Raw genomic sequence first — 15,156 nt, 5'->3', positions numbered from 1 at the left:
TAGATGTTCATGTAATCGGATAAGGCTCTGTTTGATTCGTGTCATAGGATAAGTAAATGATATATAATAAGGTTGATTATAGAATAAAAAGTAAGAATAAACAACCCATTATGAAAAATTATATGATGTTTGACATGATTTTAACTTATTTAATTATTTTTGTTAATTATTTACTAAAATGTCTTCATATACTAATAAGTAAAATATACTTAAAATGATTGAATAAATAAATAAAATTTCTAGAATTAATTGATTTTAAAAAGTATAAATAAAATTAAAATATTATATTAATTATTAAATTTTCATTAATTCCAATTTCGAAAAAAACTAAAAAATCGATTAATATTATAGAAAATAATTAAATTTTGATAATAACAGTAAATATGCATTTATTGTGATAATTAAAATATTAATACAAATTTGAATATTAAATAATGGTTAAAAATAATATAATAATAAAAATTTGATCCATAATAATTAAATTATTTATAATATTAGTCAAATTAAAAATTATATTTAAATATTATTAAATTTTTTGAATTTATAATTATTTTAAACTTTAGGATATTAAAAGAAAATTTAAATTAATCAAACAAAATCTCTTCTCCCCCAAAGGATTATATAATCACCAACAAGAGGATAATAATACATACAAGTGCGGGCCGTGTGCGGGCTGAACGGGTCTATCACCATCTTAATCATGCACAACAAACACACGATAAGTGAATGATTAAAAATCAATCACCCCTTATCATGCACATCAAACAATGCCTTAAGGATATATATATTCTCTAGATGAGATACAATCGGATAAGGGATATATATATTCTCCAGATGAGAGGAGTCATGGATCAATCAAAAGTTGGATTTACATTAGATCTCACGAAAATAATCCCGTACCGCTCCACCAGTTGATATATAGCCACAAATAATCATCATTGATGCATATCAAAAGTCTTTTTAAATTTTTTTTATGGACTGTGTCGAGTTGTTGAAGAGACTGATAATACATGCTACCTCTATGAGGTATATGAAATTGCATTATTAAATCCAACTTGTATTTTATGCAGCACTCGTTCCGATAAATCTCCTGGTGGGTTAGCTTAAATCTTGGAAGGGAGCAAGATTAAAAGAAAAATATTCTAAAAGTAGACATGCAACTCAAATTTTTAGTACAAACTAACATCAACTAATTTCCTCAAAAAAGGGGCTCGTCAGCTGAAGTTAACACAAGGACAAGGTACATGAAAGAATCAAATTAAATACAGCCATGTTTGCTGTGAACAAGCCTTCAAACACATTCATAAGCTGAAGAATCAATTTATCTATGGTGTATCAAAACATACCTCCTTTGAAATTTGAATCTTAAAATTCTGTGGAGGCACTTCGCCTCATCTTCCGCGGAGTTGTCTCATATGGCGGAAGAGGAATCCCGAACACCCAATCTAGAACATTGAGGTACTTGGATCGGAAGACATCCCTCTCCATGGCATAACAGTGCATGATTATTGCGGTTGATATGCTAAAGATCAAAACATCAGCTCTCTTGAAATTTTTTGATTGGGTTAAGTATCCTAAGTCAGACATGCAAGTGAAGAAGCTCTCAATTGCTCGTGCAAGGCAGTATAGAGATATCTCTATCCTTCTGCTCTTCTTCTCAATTGCTAGAGCTAGACCAGTTGGAAACTGTTATGGTACATACAACAAGATGCGTAAGTTGAGTCTCTGTTTCAGCTCTATACTCAGAAACCATTAGCTGTTTTTTCCTAATTTCAAAATCACCCTTAAACAGTATCACTATTCATTGAATCATAAATCCATTCATCAAATGAAATCCATCCATCCAGGGCAGCCTCAGCCTATTCTATCCACCTGTCTCTTTCAAACTCATTAAAATGTAAATGGTTTTTAAACAGTTTCAGACTGGATAATCAAAAATTTAATTTGACGCGATTAATATTCATAATCGCGATTAATATTCATAATATTTTTTTACTAAAACATCATTTAAGAAGAAACATATGGAGTACCTTGTAAACATTGTTTCGAACATCTCAATCACTTAAAAAACAACTAAAATAAATAAAATTTCAAAAAAAATTCTCGCCATCTAAAACTTTCTTATTGAATATGCTTTTTAAGAAATATTTTGCCACTAATTTGATTTTTTTTAAGGACACATTAGAATGCCCACTCAAGCCTACTATATTCTCTCGCACATGCTTAATTTTTTTAATTTGAGAAAGTAATATAGATGTTCTTTTTACCGTTCCGATTGCCACCATGGGAACATTACACTTCTGGAAAATCCTGAACAGGAAGCATGTCCATATCCTATAAGAAGAAAAAAACTTTAAAATAATGAGCAAAAGAAGTACGATGATATTAATAAAAGAAGGATTCCAGGTGGGGGATGGCCTGAGCAAAGTCTGGTATAATGTGGCAGTGACAGACGGTTAACGAGATGTTATCGCGGGGGTAATACCTCCCACTGGAGATCTAACAGTCAGCATCAGCTCAAACACATGAGATCTATGCTTGATCCCACATGAAAAGGACTTTTGGGTGCGTGCTTGGTAGTTATTGGATGTACCCAGAGGGTAATGTTGTCCTGAGGGTAGCAAGAACTCAATCGTGATGGGCATGGGTGGAGGCCAGATTTGAATTTAGGCGCCACCATACTTTCCTCTCATGATTCCACATTATCGCTTTTCAACATAACTGTTTATGGAATGGTCTGGATATTTCCGAGCAGTACAATGGACTAGGTTACTTTTCAATAAAACCTATGTCATTAAATGAGAGTAAGGTTTTACCTCTCCACTTGTTGCTCCTTGTTAAGTTTAATTTTAATGTTTTTTCCCTACTTTCAGCTGAAATGTTTAGAAAATTGTCCTATTTTTTGAGCTGCTTGGATGATAACAGAACTCCATCTAAACAAAAGCAATGTTGAAATTTTTGCTAGCCAGCATAGATCTCAGTTGAGAACACCAAAATGTATATTGATCACTGATAATACGAGAGGTTCAGAACACTCCTTTCCATAATTATTGTGTTTAAATTCAAAACTTACCAGGCAGATGAACAGTACATGGAGAGAAACAAGCTTGACCTCGCAGTACCAAAAAGACCTTTCCATAAAATTGTGTGGGGCCTGGAAGACATTCAACAAATTTACAAGTACAAAATTTAGTTAATAAATGGGCCATGAGAACAAACTTGAGTGAAGAAACGGGAGAGATCTTTGCTTAACTACTGTAAAGGAGGTCCAGTTCACATTTCAAAAATTTTAGAAAATACAGCACATTGTAACTTATAAGCGGTATTATTGTCAATCAGAAGGTATTATTGTCAATCAGAAGAACCAGAACATATGATTTAAAATAAGTTGAGATTTTAATTATACAAGCATACAGCAAATGAAGTTCCCTTAGAAAGGAAAATGCAGAACCTAATACTTGAAACAGTGAGAAGGTATGGAAGAAAGATAACTGATGATTATCTGAAAACAGCTATCATAATTGGATAATATAACCAGTTTGTAAAAAGGCAAATGCCAGGTAGTCCTTATGCCCGGTCTCTTCGATGCCGGGTGGGGAGAAAGTGGCCGTTGCACTGATAGGGAAAGAGCCTATTGGGCAAGGCAGAGAGAGGGGGTGATTGCTGAAACTCAGACTTCGGAAGCTCCATTATAGAGACACTTCTCTTTTGACCTATAAACTTCATGTTTTATAGCTCAGAAATTAGTTATGTTTAATGAAAATTATTTGCCTCAATACTTGCATGGCAGAAAAATGTAGTTTCCAGAAAGAAATCCAAACAGAAATGTCAGTAAATTAATCTAGGGTGCCACATATTCCGCTGTTAATGCTTACATTGAAATTGAAACAGCATCGATAGGTTCAATTAACCTGACTTAACAAATTCATGTTAACTTCACATGTTTAAGATATTATCTGTATTAAACTAAATGATGAAGTGATATCTCATGATATCCTTGATAAAATCAGCATTTAAACCATTCATTTATTACTCATATATTGCACTATTTTATCACGGCAGATTCCATTTCAAATTCAATCCACTTAATCTCAATACACGAGTTAATGTAGCTGTAACAAGGTACATAAAATTTACAATATAGGAAATGTGATATACATCATCGGAGAAATCTTTAAAATTCTAAACTCATACAGTTCCTAAGGTAGAAGCCTGTTCTAAAGCAATTTGAATATGTTGAGCACACATATCTTTCTTCCAGGCGGAGGTGTTATTCTCTGCCACAATTTTGTTCTCAATGCAGGCCCACAGCATTCACACTTTTATTCAAACATGCAAAATGTAATGAAATATCAATGGAGTGAGAGGTCGAGAATGGCAATGTAGATGAAAGTGGAGGGGGTCAATATTTTAGGAAACATAAGAAGATGGCACATTAGTGTCAGATAATTTTGTTGGTTTACTTGATCGACAAATCAGGTTATGTTCTATGGCAACATGTTTCAGATTCGGGTAAATTGCAAGTTTTATAAATATTCCTGATTTTAAGAACATGACAGTCGTTTTAAAGGTACTTAATTTGATAATTCAATTAGGCAAGTCTGAGTAATTAGGTAGTGTTGTTGTGGATCGATTCTCACAAATGAACAAGAAGATCTACTACCGGTAACAATGGAATGCTTAAAGGAACAGAGAATTGGGTAGTACACAGGCTTAAAACAAGCCAATCCCACAAAAAGTAAAGAGGAGTTACCGCTTTAAGACACCTTGGCGATGAACGATCAATGCAGGAATTAAATACACTGGAAGATAAACCGGCAGTGCTCTTATATAGGCTTGAAGAAGAAAGGAAAAAAAATGTGCAACACATGCTTGATTCCCATGTATTATCTGCATGAAATAAAAGTTCCAAAAAAAATATGCATAACGAGTGACTACTCAGCATCAAATTATGCTAAAAGAATTTGCTTTTGATAAAAATCACATGGCATGTTAATTGATCACCATGGACAATTGTCATCTCCCTGCTATTATCGCATCTAATGTAATGGTTTCCAAAAATTTGACACCATCAATCTTCGGTCCTGCCTCCCCAAATCTAAAGCAGTGAGGTTCCAATTCATCCTGAATTGGTTGATTATCAGTTAAAAATTTTAAATGTAGACATTTGCGAATTTCTTTGATCCGTAGCAAGTAACCATAGAGCTCCGGACAAAAAGTTGAGAAAGTAATTAGAATAATGAGCTTTGCTAGGAGGTTAAGAAAAAGATGGTACGCAAGATTTTAAATTTTGAAAACTTAATAAAGGCAGCAGGTTCTCAGAGCACACACATTTGGGGAGACATCTTAAAAAAAAAAAAAGAAAGTCGCATGGCACTGATGGAGTGTTATTTGTAATATTGGTGACAGCAATTGCAGTCACATTAAGAGCTTCAAATAAAAAATCTAGGTTAATGTGAAAAAAATGTATTGAATATCTGCCAGATATTTATCTGTAAAAAAAAAAACAAGACTTCGTCCGATTAGATATGAGAAATTCAATGAAAACTGCAATGGCGTGTAAATGTCAAACAATCACAAACTCAGATCCAAGGTTAGAAGATCAGATAAAAATGCAGTATTTATATATAAAAGAAAAATCAGTTCAATCTTAACATACCGAGCAAGGTACTTTCATTGTTGGATCCAGTTTAATTTCAACTCCCATAGACTTGTAACATTTCTCTATAGCTTCCAAACTGGTGAAAGGTAAACCACATGCAATTTCTCTCACCCCGTTCAAAATGACAGGGTCCTTTGCTCCATGTTTATTGAGAAATGATTTATATGATGAGGGCAAACTATTTTGCTTCAAAATGTAGGCTGACCTAAAATAAAATCCAACAATCAACCATAAAGCATGCTCTTAGAATAATTTAATATTTCATATTTTCATGTGAGCATAAGACTATAAACCATATCCTGTAGTCAGGTCTTCCAATAATTGGCGAATAACTACAGTGAATACATATTTTGAGGGTAAAAATCAACATTATGATGGAATACTAATTGGTATTCAAATAATAATTCCAAATTTGGCTACAAACCCTTCCAACACACTAGTTACAAATTGCAGCATGTATACTTTTTTAAAATTAAAATTGAAGTACACCAATAGCATGCTAATCTCTTTCGGCTGATTATATGCGATGAATGCTTTATGCTCGTTAACCCTACTAAGCATAAAATTTCTTGAATGCAAATGCATTTTCCTCGAAATGCCTGAAACCCCATGTCAAGCAACCCACATGCTTCATTGTAGCAATGATTTCCATGAAACAAAAAAGAGTTTAACCCTGATCTATGATGCCTTCTGGACATCATAGAACATTATGGCAAGTAAAAGTTTAAAATCATGTCAGTCAGAGCGTAAACAAAAGATTAGCCTTGACTAGCAGTTCAAAAAATTTCCATGCCTTTTAAATGTTAAAAGACAGAACAACGCAGAACTAAGTTGATCATAACAATGATCCTCAATCATCAACCAAATGAATAAGACAGAACTAACTTGATCAAGTTTCAAAATCTAGCCTAAGTGCCTAAAGTTTCCAACATATAAGCTTCTTATATGCTCAAACATCCAAAAACACCAGCAAGATGATACTCGCATTGATCTGTATAGCCCATGCATACATTTCCACAACAATGGACAAATTGAAAAGTTGTTGAGATTAAATGAAAAAACAAAAGTAAATTCATGACATTGAAATAAAAATACAAATTGTTTAGCAGCGAAATAGAACCTTACAGAATCTGGGAAGACGAGAGACACATGAGGAAAATATCTCCATATGACCATGTAAGAGGCTTACATATATGCCCAAATCGATTGCTTTTTATCCCACATCGCGAAGCCAACACAGTGGCACGCATGAGGATGTAAATTGCCAAGCTTGTGTGCTGTGTGTTCAACCCTGTAAGTAGCATCGATGGCCCTGCAATTGCCCCTGCCAGCAAAGCCCTCCATTTTGCAGTCCTAATATTAAGATGATGATGCAACGGATCAACTGCACAAATTTATGCTAACAATACAGACCACCATATAAACAAAAATAACAATGCTGCTAGAAAAAAATAACCAATCTGAAAAAAGAAAGAAATAAAACAAACAAGTAAAACTAATAGTGGAGGTTAAAAAATCATGCCTTCGGTGACCACCCAAAGAAGTAATAATCTCATCCACGGACACAAATGTCCCAGCAAATGTTCCAAGAAACAATCCATATCTCAGAGTTTCTTTCAAAGCCAACACCACATCTGCACCACCTGATGACATTTCTACTTTCCTGGGAAAAGACAAACACAACATCTGATCAAAAAGAAGGAAGTTTTGATTGACGACTGGAGTATACACGAGCAATATTAACACATTATACCTGTAGGAAGGTAGTGATCGGCGGCGGCGAATGCGAGTGAAAAGAGCGAAGAGAGCAAGGCCACCTTTGATGCCAGCGCCGATCGAGAAGCCTTTGACAGAAGCCGTGAATACACGCCACATCTTATCGTAGTCCTGAACAGGGTACGAGTCGAAGCTCAGCAAAGAGCAGGATGACGATGAAGACGGCAGGCCCAACGCCGACGATCGCTTCCTCCGCCAGTACAAGCAGTCCTGCCCGTGGTTAGAGCCGCATGTGCACCCCTTTTCGTCGTCGTCGGAGGCGTCGACTGCTCCGTCCGCCGGCGCCGCCATCACCGGTGGATGTAATTAATTAGCTTTTTTCTAGTGATTGGCTTATTAGTAAATTGACCGTAAGAGGAATCTCGTAATTGGATATCAAAGAAAGTGGAATAGGCCTTCGATGTTAAAAATTCCAATATGATAAAAGACGGATAATTGACGAAAAAATATAAATTTTTATGCTAAAAATATTATTTTTTATTGTAAATATCGATAAGATTGATCTGTCTCATTGATAAATATCTATAAATAAAAATCGTTTCATAATATACTTACTCGTTTCCGATTGCACACGTGTATCATGCACGTATCTCTTATGCTTGTAATTGGACAAGGTAGTGTGGTCTAATTTGGACATGTACGAATGTGATTCAGTTGGGACCATGAATTGAGAAGATAAACTGCTTGATGGACTTATCAAGTTAGAGTCTTCATGTCCCATCTTCCTTTTTAACAACATAGCCACAATTACGGTTTGTTTCAACCTACCCGTGCAGGCACTGTCTACACGGGCAATGAACGGCCCGGATCACTCCACATGAGTGATCCGGACCCACCTCCCTGTAAAAAAAAAAAAAAAAAATTGGCTCGAAAAAATCCGAGCCGTTGGATTAACCCCTGCAGGCAGTGCCCGCAGGGGTAGGGTCGACCGAACCCACAATTACCGTAGACGTTCGTTCGTGTACTCGACTTCGCAACCGGACCAACTAATTCTTTCTCGGTTATTTGTGCTAGCCGCTGTAAAAAATAATTTCATAGATCATGGTCATGTGGTGCTAACAATTGTGCTTGAGCCAGTTGCGTCTGAGGACTTATGGATATGAGACTTTTTTTTGGATCACAGATCGCATGATGACATCAACGTGCTTAACGAATCTCCTTTGTTCAATAGAAGCTTACAGGGAAACATACATGATGTAAATTTCGTGATAAATGACTCACAATATATAAAAAGGATATTATCTAACCAATGTGATCTATATTGAATGAGCTAATTTTGTCAAGAGATTTTCGTGCGGAACTGACATATTCAGATAGACATATAATGGATTTTTTATATTTCCAAAAGATAAAAAAACAAACAAACAAAATTCATTGCAAGATTTCAAAATAATATTATCTAATAGATCACGATCTCTAACGTCTTTATCCGTGAGATGAATAAACTTTATACATATTTACAATAATAAGTAATATTTTTAACATAAAAAACAATATTTTTTCAGAAGTGTCTCCTAAAATTGATTCGTGAGAATGTATCACAAAATTTTTTATATTATCTAAATTATATTTACATGAAAATTGTAGGTCAAAGATTAGATAAATCTTAAGAGTACGAGTCCTAGTAAAATTTAAAATATATATATATATATATATATATATATATAAAATTTAACTACGGGATTAGAATTCAAATCCATCAAGGAGACATATTAGTCGATAAATATTTACGTAAATCAATTCATCAGACACACAGAAGCACATACTTAATGTATCCAATAGCCTGCGAGAGTGAAAATCTTTAGTTGAGAAATTATTCACAATTCCATTCAGACCTTGGAACATGGATCAAGATCAAATTCTAGGAACAATGGAACGGTTTGATTCACTGTTGATTTCGGAACAGTCTACAAGGAAATCACTTTATGATTCGAAAGTGATCGTAGACATGGATGAAAACGCGGACCCCCTTTTATCGTGTTCTGACCTTGCTCCTGAGATATTCAAGAACTTACGTGCGTTGGAATCCATGAAAAGGCGGCCGCCGAGATCGACGCAAGTAGACGAGAAACGTGGTTATTACGTCGAGTGGTTCGTCGATACCGTTGATGCGTTAGAGTTCTCCAAAGAGACACTCTATCATATGGTTCAGTACTTTGACAGTTGGACGATGGGGAAAAGTGCGGACAAGAGAGAAACAGAGCTACTTTGCGTTGCATGCTTCATCCTTGCCTCCAAGTACGAAGAAGTTTGGTGCCCTAGCATGAGAATCTTTTCAAGAAAATACAAGTTCTCTTGTCGACAGATTGTTGATATGGAAAAATCGGTGTTGAAGTCCTTGGGATACCAGTTGTCCAATCCCACAACATGGTCTTTCATGGAGAGGTTTATGCAAGCTGCGCAAGGCGGAGTGGAGTTGAGGTGCATGGCCAGCTACATCGCAGAGCTTTCGCTTTATTCTTACAACATAAACATCTACTTGCCTTCGGTGGTGGCCGCGTCATCGGTGTTCTTGGCGAAATACATTCTTCACCCATCACAAATGCCATGGAACCCATCCTTGCAACACTGTACGCTTTACGAGCCATCTGATTTACGGGGGTGCGTCATGGAACTGCATGACATTGCCATTGGGAAAACGTATAATTTTCCTGGAATTAGTCGTAAGTACCGCTGGTTGCTCTATTGCCGTGTAGCGTCGAAGGCTGTTCCTCCATCCATTCCTGCCGAATACTTCAACAGTATCTAAGCCAGCTTGGTGAATGATTAGAATGCATGGCCTTGAGATTTTGTACTAGAGATTTTGTAATTTTTGTTTCGGTTTCTGATTTGCAACTTGTGGTTCTTTTTTTTTTTTTTTTTTTTTTGCAATTTACGAATCATATAATACATTTCATTCTAATTATTCGTTGCAATCTGTAGGCGTGTATATTATATGATCATACAACCATTAAATTTTTGAATAATGCTACAACTATATTTACAATAATTATATCGTGAAATTTTGTTGTTATATCATGAGATTTTATATTGAATTAAGATTTTGATAAATGAAATTTCGTATTGAATTTTTTGTGTTGTAAGAATTATTGTACAAATTTGGTTTTATATATAACATTACTCTGAACAAAATTTGTTTGATAATTTTTGTGTAAAAAATATATATTATTTTATTAGGATATGAAACTTATATATTAATAATTAGATAAGATTAATGAAATATTTTGAAATTTTAATAAATCAGAAAAATAATCAGAAAAGATAGAGAGAAGTACAAAAAATACCAACACCAGCTAAAATAACTAGCTAAAATTTTCGGAAAAACGAAAATACATGTGTTCTTAGAAATTCAAATTCAAAGAGGAACCTAATTAAAATAGGTAAAGCCACTTCAATATATTTTGCACCAAATTCTTAGCTACATTGGTATTGCATAAAGAGTAGATCTCTTGTGAGACGGTCTCACGAATCTTCATATGTGAGACGGATCAATCCTACCGATATTCACAATAAAAAGTAATACTATTAGCATAAAAAGTAATATTTTTTCATGGGATGACTCAAATAAGAGATCTGTCTCACAAAATACGATCCGTGAAACCGTCTCACACAAGTATTTGTCTTGCATAAAAATCATTGCAATCTATATTCACTATATTTTAGAGCACTACAATAGAATATTCCCAAAATATTTTTTTCAACATTAATGTTATTATTTCATAATAACTATTTATAATCTGAGAATACGTTATAATTAAATATTATAACTTATATATTAAAATTTAAATTAATTTTTTGAAAAATATATTTTTTTAATAAAAAAAACATAAATCGGAAGGAAAAGAAACTGAGTATTTGATATTAAATTAATAATATAACACAAACACAAAATTATTGATCTAAATATGTTTAAGTACGCTAAAACTCATAAACAAAAAAAACTTGAAGAGATATTGGAGGATCGGGGTCTGACTTATCTAATTATTAAAAATATATTTATTTTCGTAATTTTTTTTTAACGTTTATTAATTTTGTTACTCATCATTTCGTAATATTTATTTTTTGTCGTTAGTAATTTGTACATTTTCAAAGCACCAAGAACTTAATTTGATTATTTGTTAAATTTAACCATGAAAACCTGTTCGGACTGCTCATAAGCATACTTCGGCGCAAACCATCCTACTTTCTCCCTCAAAACCAGAGCTTCAAAAACTTGTCTGACACCAAAATCTCAAATATCGAAAAGATATCGAGTACGAGACTCGATTATACCAAATATCTTTTCAACTAAAAAAACAGGAAACAAGAACAAAAGGAAAATAACTAAAAACGAATACTTAACCATAAATATCATGCCAAAACACTTCATAGACATTGCAACCACATGCGTTACTAGAGAGAGACAGAGACTTCAATTAGACAAACTCTCCATAAATCTCCAGACATGTTAACCAAACCTAACACATGCCAAAAAAATCCACCACACAAAATGTCAAGCCATATCAGAATAAATCCCCACCAAATATAAAGATAAAAACACGACACAAGCAACTCGTAAATGACTGAGTTAGACCTAATACGTTACACCAGGGCGATGCTGCTCTCACCGCCCGGTGGCTTACGAACCCCGCCTAAGAAATCTCGAGATTCCACCTTTCCGTCCGCGAAGATGTTACTGCCACTCATCTCTCGCAATTTGGCAGAACTCAGTGGTTTCTCAGCAGATGCAGGGGGTGCGTCGCCCTTGAAAATGTCGTTTCCGGAGAGCTCGGTGAATTTCTGGTTAGGAATCTTCTTCGCTGTCTTTACTACGTTTTCTGCAGTAGACGAGCCATTGTTTTGCCCTCCAGCACCCTTCGAAATCCAGGAAAGCAGGTGAAGTTGACTTCAGCTTTATATTTACATAACAGTCCCCAAAAGACAGGAAACAGAGACTACAACGCAGTACCATGTTGAAACAATTTCACATTTTAATCTTTTGACATTCAAATTAAAGGATAAAACTTGTTCATAAAAGAAATTCAAAAGTGCAACAAAATTATAAATATGCAAAGTAGATGGTCAGGAAGGGGGGAAGGTTATTTTAAAAAATGCGAAAAACACTTCATCAAGAGGCCAATAATGCATCTCCCTCAATGATATAGCAAACAGTAGCCCATAAACTCCATGCACAACAAAAAAGACCTTGTTTGAAATATTTTACTAAGCTGAATAAAACGTCCATATATAAATCACAAAATTTCGTAAAAAGCATATGCAGCTATTAAGTCAAGTTTGGAAGAAAGGCGTACTTCCTGGGATCCATGATCTCCAATGGTAATGCTTTCTCTTAAAGCCAAAGCCCGAGCAGCCAAAGGGCGGGGTAGAATTTCAGGTGGGGGAGCAAAAATATCGTGCCCACTGAGCTCTTTGCTTTTGGCATCTGAAAATTGTTTTTTCAACTTTGCTTCAGATTCGCTCTCCAAATTTCCACTCAACTCCCGCTGCTTTGCAACTTCAGGAAGAGTTGCAGGCTTCTTGGGAGAGATGTCTTCCTCTTCACCAAAAGAAATTTGACTGACTCCGCCCACCACTTGCTAATAACAGTATTAACCATAAACTTTAACAAGACATGGCGTGTCATATCTATAGTAATACACTATATTAAACAAGAAGGCCTTGGGAATACCTGGTACATACGCAATCCAGTTTTATTTGCTGAGGTCTGGTCAGCATCCTCAATCTCTGATGATCCATTTTCTCCATTGGTTTTAAATATACCACTGCCAGTCATTTCCTTCATTTTATAGCCTGAACATGGTTTCCTAAAACAGTGAAAGCAGGTGTGTACATTAAATGATGTACAAGTACAAGGCACATGATTAGCAAGTGGATCAACAAATCCTTTCATTAGAACATATCTGCATAACCATCGCGAATTAGCATAACGGAAAAATGGACAGCTTATAAGTAATAAAAAAAGAAAGTGCTTCGAAAAAGGCTCATTACGTTTATGTGTAAATCAGCCCATAAATAAAGTTGTCCTGAATCTTTACGCTGGTGAACGTTTGTTTCCTAGATTCAATAAAGCAACTAAAAAATTGTATTCTACTGGATTCTTTCCATTGGTGGTGGTTCTGTCAAGCATTGCAGGGAGGAATGATTATTATGTAAAGAGACACATGTAAAGATAATTGTCTATTCCAAAACGGGATTCATGATGTTTGTTTTATATTAACTTTATTAGCTTGAGATCAATCACCCTACACTACATAGTTGAATATATATAATGAATAAAGCTTGCGCAAATCTTGATTTTCCAGTGAGCCGTGAGAATTAGAAACCTATGCCTCAAATTACAAGGTCTGTCGAATTCTATAATCTTCGAGGTATGCCTCGATTTTTATTTTTATTTTTTGAATGGTCGTTAGTGCTGATACAACCAAAAAAACTGGAGAATAAACGACAATTTACCTGGTTTTACAAAACTTAAAGTGAAACTCAGTACAAAATGTGGAAGAAGAACTGATATCAGCTAAGACATCATCGCTTGACCTTCTAAATAAATCATGCTTTCGAGATAAAAATTACTTATCTTAAAAAACTGATGAACCCAGATTCGAATAATATTTATCGATATTGAGATATAATCGCGCACAGCCTATGCAAATCTCAGGAAGAAAATTATCCGAAAGTTAAACAAGATCCAATTTTTAGTCAAAGGTCAACAAAATCTCTTCATGCCTTTTTCATTTAAAATTTCAAATTCAAATCTAAATTTTCAAAGATGCAGCCAAAAATATTAAATGCAACCCAAAACACGAGCCAACAAAATCTCAACACTGCGTTAGTCAACAACGATAGTAAAAATGGCAGCAACAAAATCAATCAATTCAAACAAAACGAAAACAGTAGAAAACGAAGGTAGATCTTCCACCTTTTATTCAGGCTCTCAACTTCTTCGTCAGTAACCTGACCCCCAAACACCACCTTGCTGATCCCATCCGACGGCTGCATCCATCAACCAAAAACTCAAAAAACAAAAACTTTGAAAGAAAAAAATAAAACATTCCCACGTTTATCAATCAATTGAGTGAAATGCGCATCACCTGGTGGGAGCGGGTGGCGGAGGCAGTGGCGGGTGTGTTTTCCGGCGGAATCTCCGACCACGTGAGCAGATCTGCCGTTGAAGTGTGGGGCTTCCTGACCGGAGTTCCTCTCTCCATGAACAAAAAATTCAAGTAGGGAAAAAAAGGGGCAAGCCGAGATCTGAGGGAGGGTGGGAGTGAAGTGACTCAGATGCCCTTGCGGTGTCTGTGTTGGAAGCTTGGCTACGGAGAGGATTTGGAGGGCAACGGGAGGAAAGAAAAGTGTGGAGCAGAAGTGAGTTCGATGGAAGTGGGTATAGTTAATATTCTTGCTTTGCGGGGAAGAAGATGAAAGAGTGGGGCGACACGTGCGCTAGCTGGGATGGCACGTGACGGTGACAGATGTGGGTTCCCAACACACAGCAAAAATCTCCACTCAAACTTGATTCGGGTCGATTTGTTTTCGACTCACAAAGAAAATTTAATTTTACGAAAATCGATATAAAATATTAAAAAAATAATATATGATATTTAAATATCAGTTGTTTTATATTTTATAAAAAAAATAAGTTTTTGAGTATAAAATTAAAATAATTTTATTAATATCAATAATTGTTATACATGTATGGTACCGATTTAATAAAATTTAGG

General features: G+C 35.0%; 3 protein-coding genes across 3 annotated transcripts; 1 reads left to right on the top strand and 2 right to left on the bottom strand.

Annotated features, from left to right (window-relative positions):
- Positions 1–1,166: 1,166 nt before the first annotated feature.
- LOC142551431 (uncharacterized) lies at positions 1,167–7,822 on the bottom strand. The gene is made up of 8 exons (XM_075660667.1): positions 7,416–7,822; positions 7,185–7,325; positions 6,788–7,015; positions 5,660–5,867; positions 4,754–4,890; positions 3,074–3,154; positions 2,268–2,334; positions 1,167–1,686 (listed from the first exon to the last, which is right to left on the bottom strand). Exons 1-8 carry the CDS (start codon positions 7,727–7,729, stop codon positions 1,366–1,368), a joined length of 1,497 nt encoding a protein of 498 aa, XP_075516782.1. The 5' UTR covers positions 7,730–7,822; the 3' UTR covers positions 1,167–1,365.
- A 1,459-nt stretch (positions 7,823–9,281) lies between these two features.
- On the top strand, positions 9,282–10,187 carry LOC142550710 (cyclin-A1-4-like). The gene has a single exon (XM_075659787.1). The coding sequence runs from the start codon at positions 9,282–9,284 to the stop codon at positions 10,185–10,187; it is 906 nt and encodes a 301-aa protein (XP_075515902.1).
- Positions 10,188–11,758: 1,571 nt separating this feature from the next.
- LOC142551430 (uncharacterized) lies at positions 11,759–14,926 on the bottom strand. Its single transcript, XM_075660666.1, has 5 exons — positions 14,527–14,926; positions 14,355–14,428; positions 13,107–13,242; positions 12,730–13,014; positions 11,759–12,292 (listed from the first exon to the last, which is right to left on the bottom strand). Exons 1-5 carry the CDS (start codon positions 14,641–14,643, stop codon positions 12,020–12,022), a joined length of 885 nt encoding a protein of 294 aa, XP_075516781.1. The 5' UTR covers positions 14,644–14,926; the 3' UTR covers positions 11,759–12,019.
- Between the last annotated feature and the right edge of the window lie 230 nt (positions 14,927–15,156).

The sequence above is a fragment of the Primulina tabacum genome, chromosome 7, assembly GCF_025594145.1.
Source record: "Primulina tabacum isolate GXHZ01 chromosome 7, ASM2559414v2, whole genome shotgun sequence".
Lineage (NCBI taxonomy): Eukaryota > Viridiplantae > Streptophyta > Magnoliopsida > Lamiales > Gesneriaceae > Primulina > Primulina tabacum.
Note: the sequence above shows the minus strand (reverse complement) of the source record. Positions and strands in the feature narration are given on the sequence as shown.

Coding starts and splice junctions, on each gene's coding strand:
- LOC142551431 (XM_075660667.1), bottom strand. CDS start 7,729: ATGGCGGCGCCGGCGGACGGAGCAGTCGACGCCTCCGACGACGACGAA. Junction 7,016..7,184: donor TCTTTGGGTGGTCACCGAAG/GCATGATTTTTT, acceptor TCTTAATATTAG/GACTGCAAAATGGAGGGCTT. Junction 4,891..5,659: donor CAATGAAAGTACCTTGCTCG/GTATGTTAAGAT, acceptor TATTTCATGCAG/ATAATACATGGGAATCAAGC.
- LOC142550710 (XM_075659787.1), top strand. CDS start 9,282: ATGGATCAAGATCAAATTCTAGGAACAATGGAACGGTTTGATTCACTG.
- LOC142551430 (XM_075660666.1), bottom strand. CDS start 14,643: ATGGAGAGAGGAACTCCGGTCAGGAAGCCCCACACTTCAACGGCAGAT. Junction 13,243..14,354: donor GTTGAGAGCCTGAATAAAAG/GTGGAAGATCTA, acceptor TCACTGTTTTAG/GAAACCATGTTCAGGCTATA. Junction 12,293..12,729: donor GAGATCATGGATCCCAGGAA/GTACGCCTTTCT, acceptor TGGATTTCGAAG/GGTGCTGGAGGGCAAAACAA.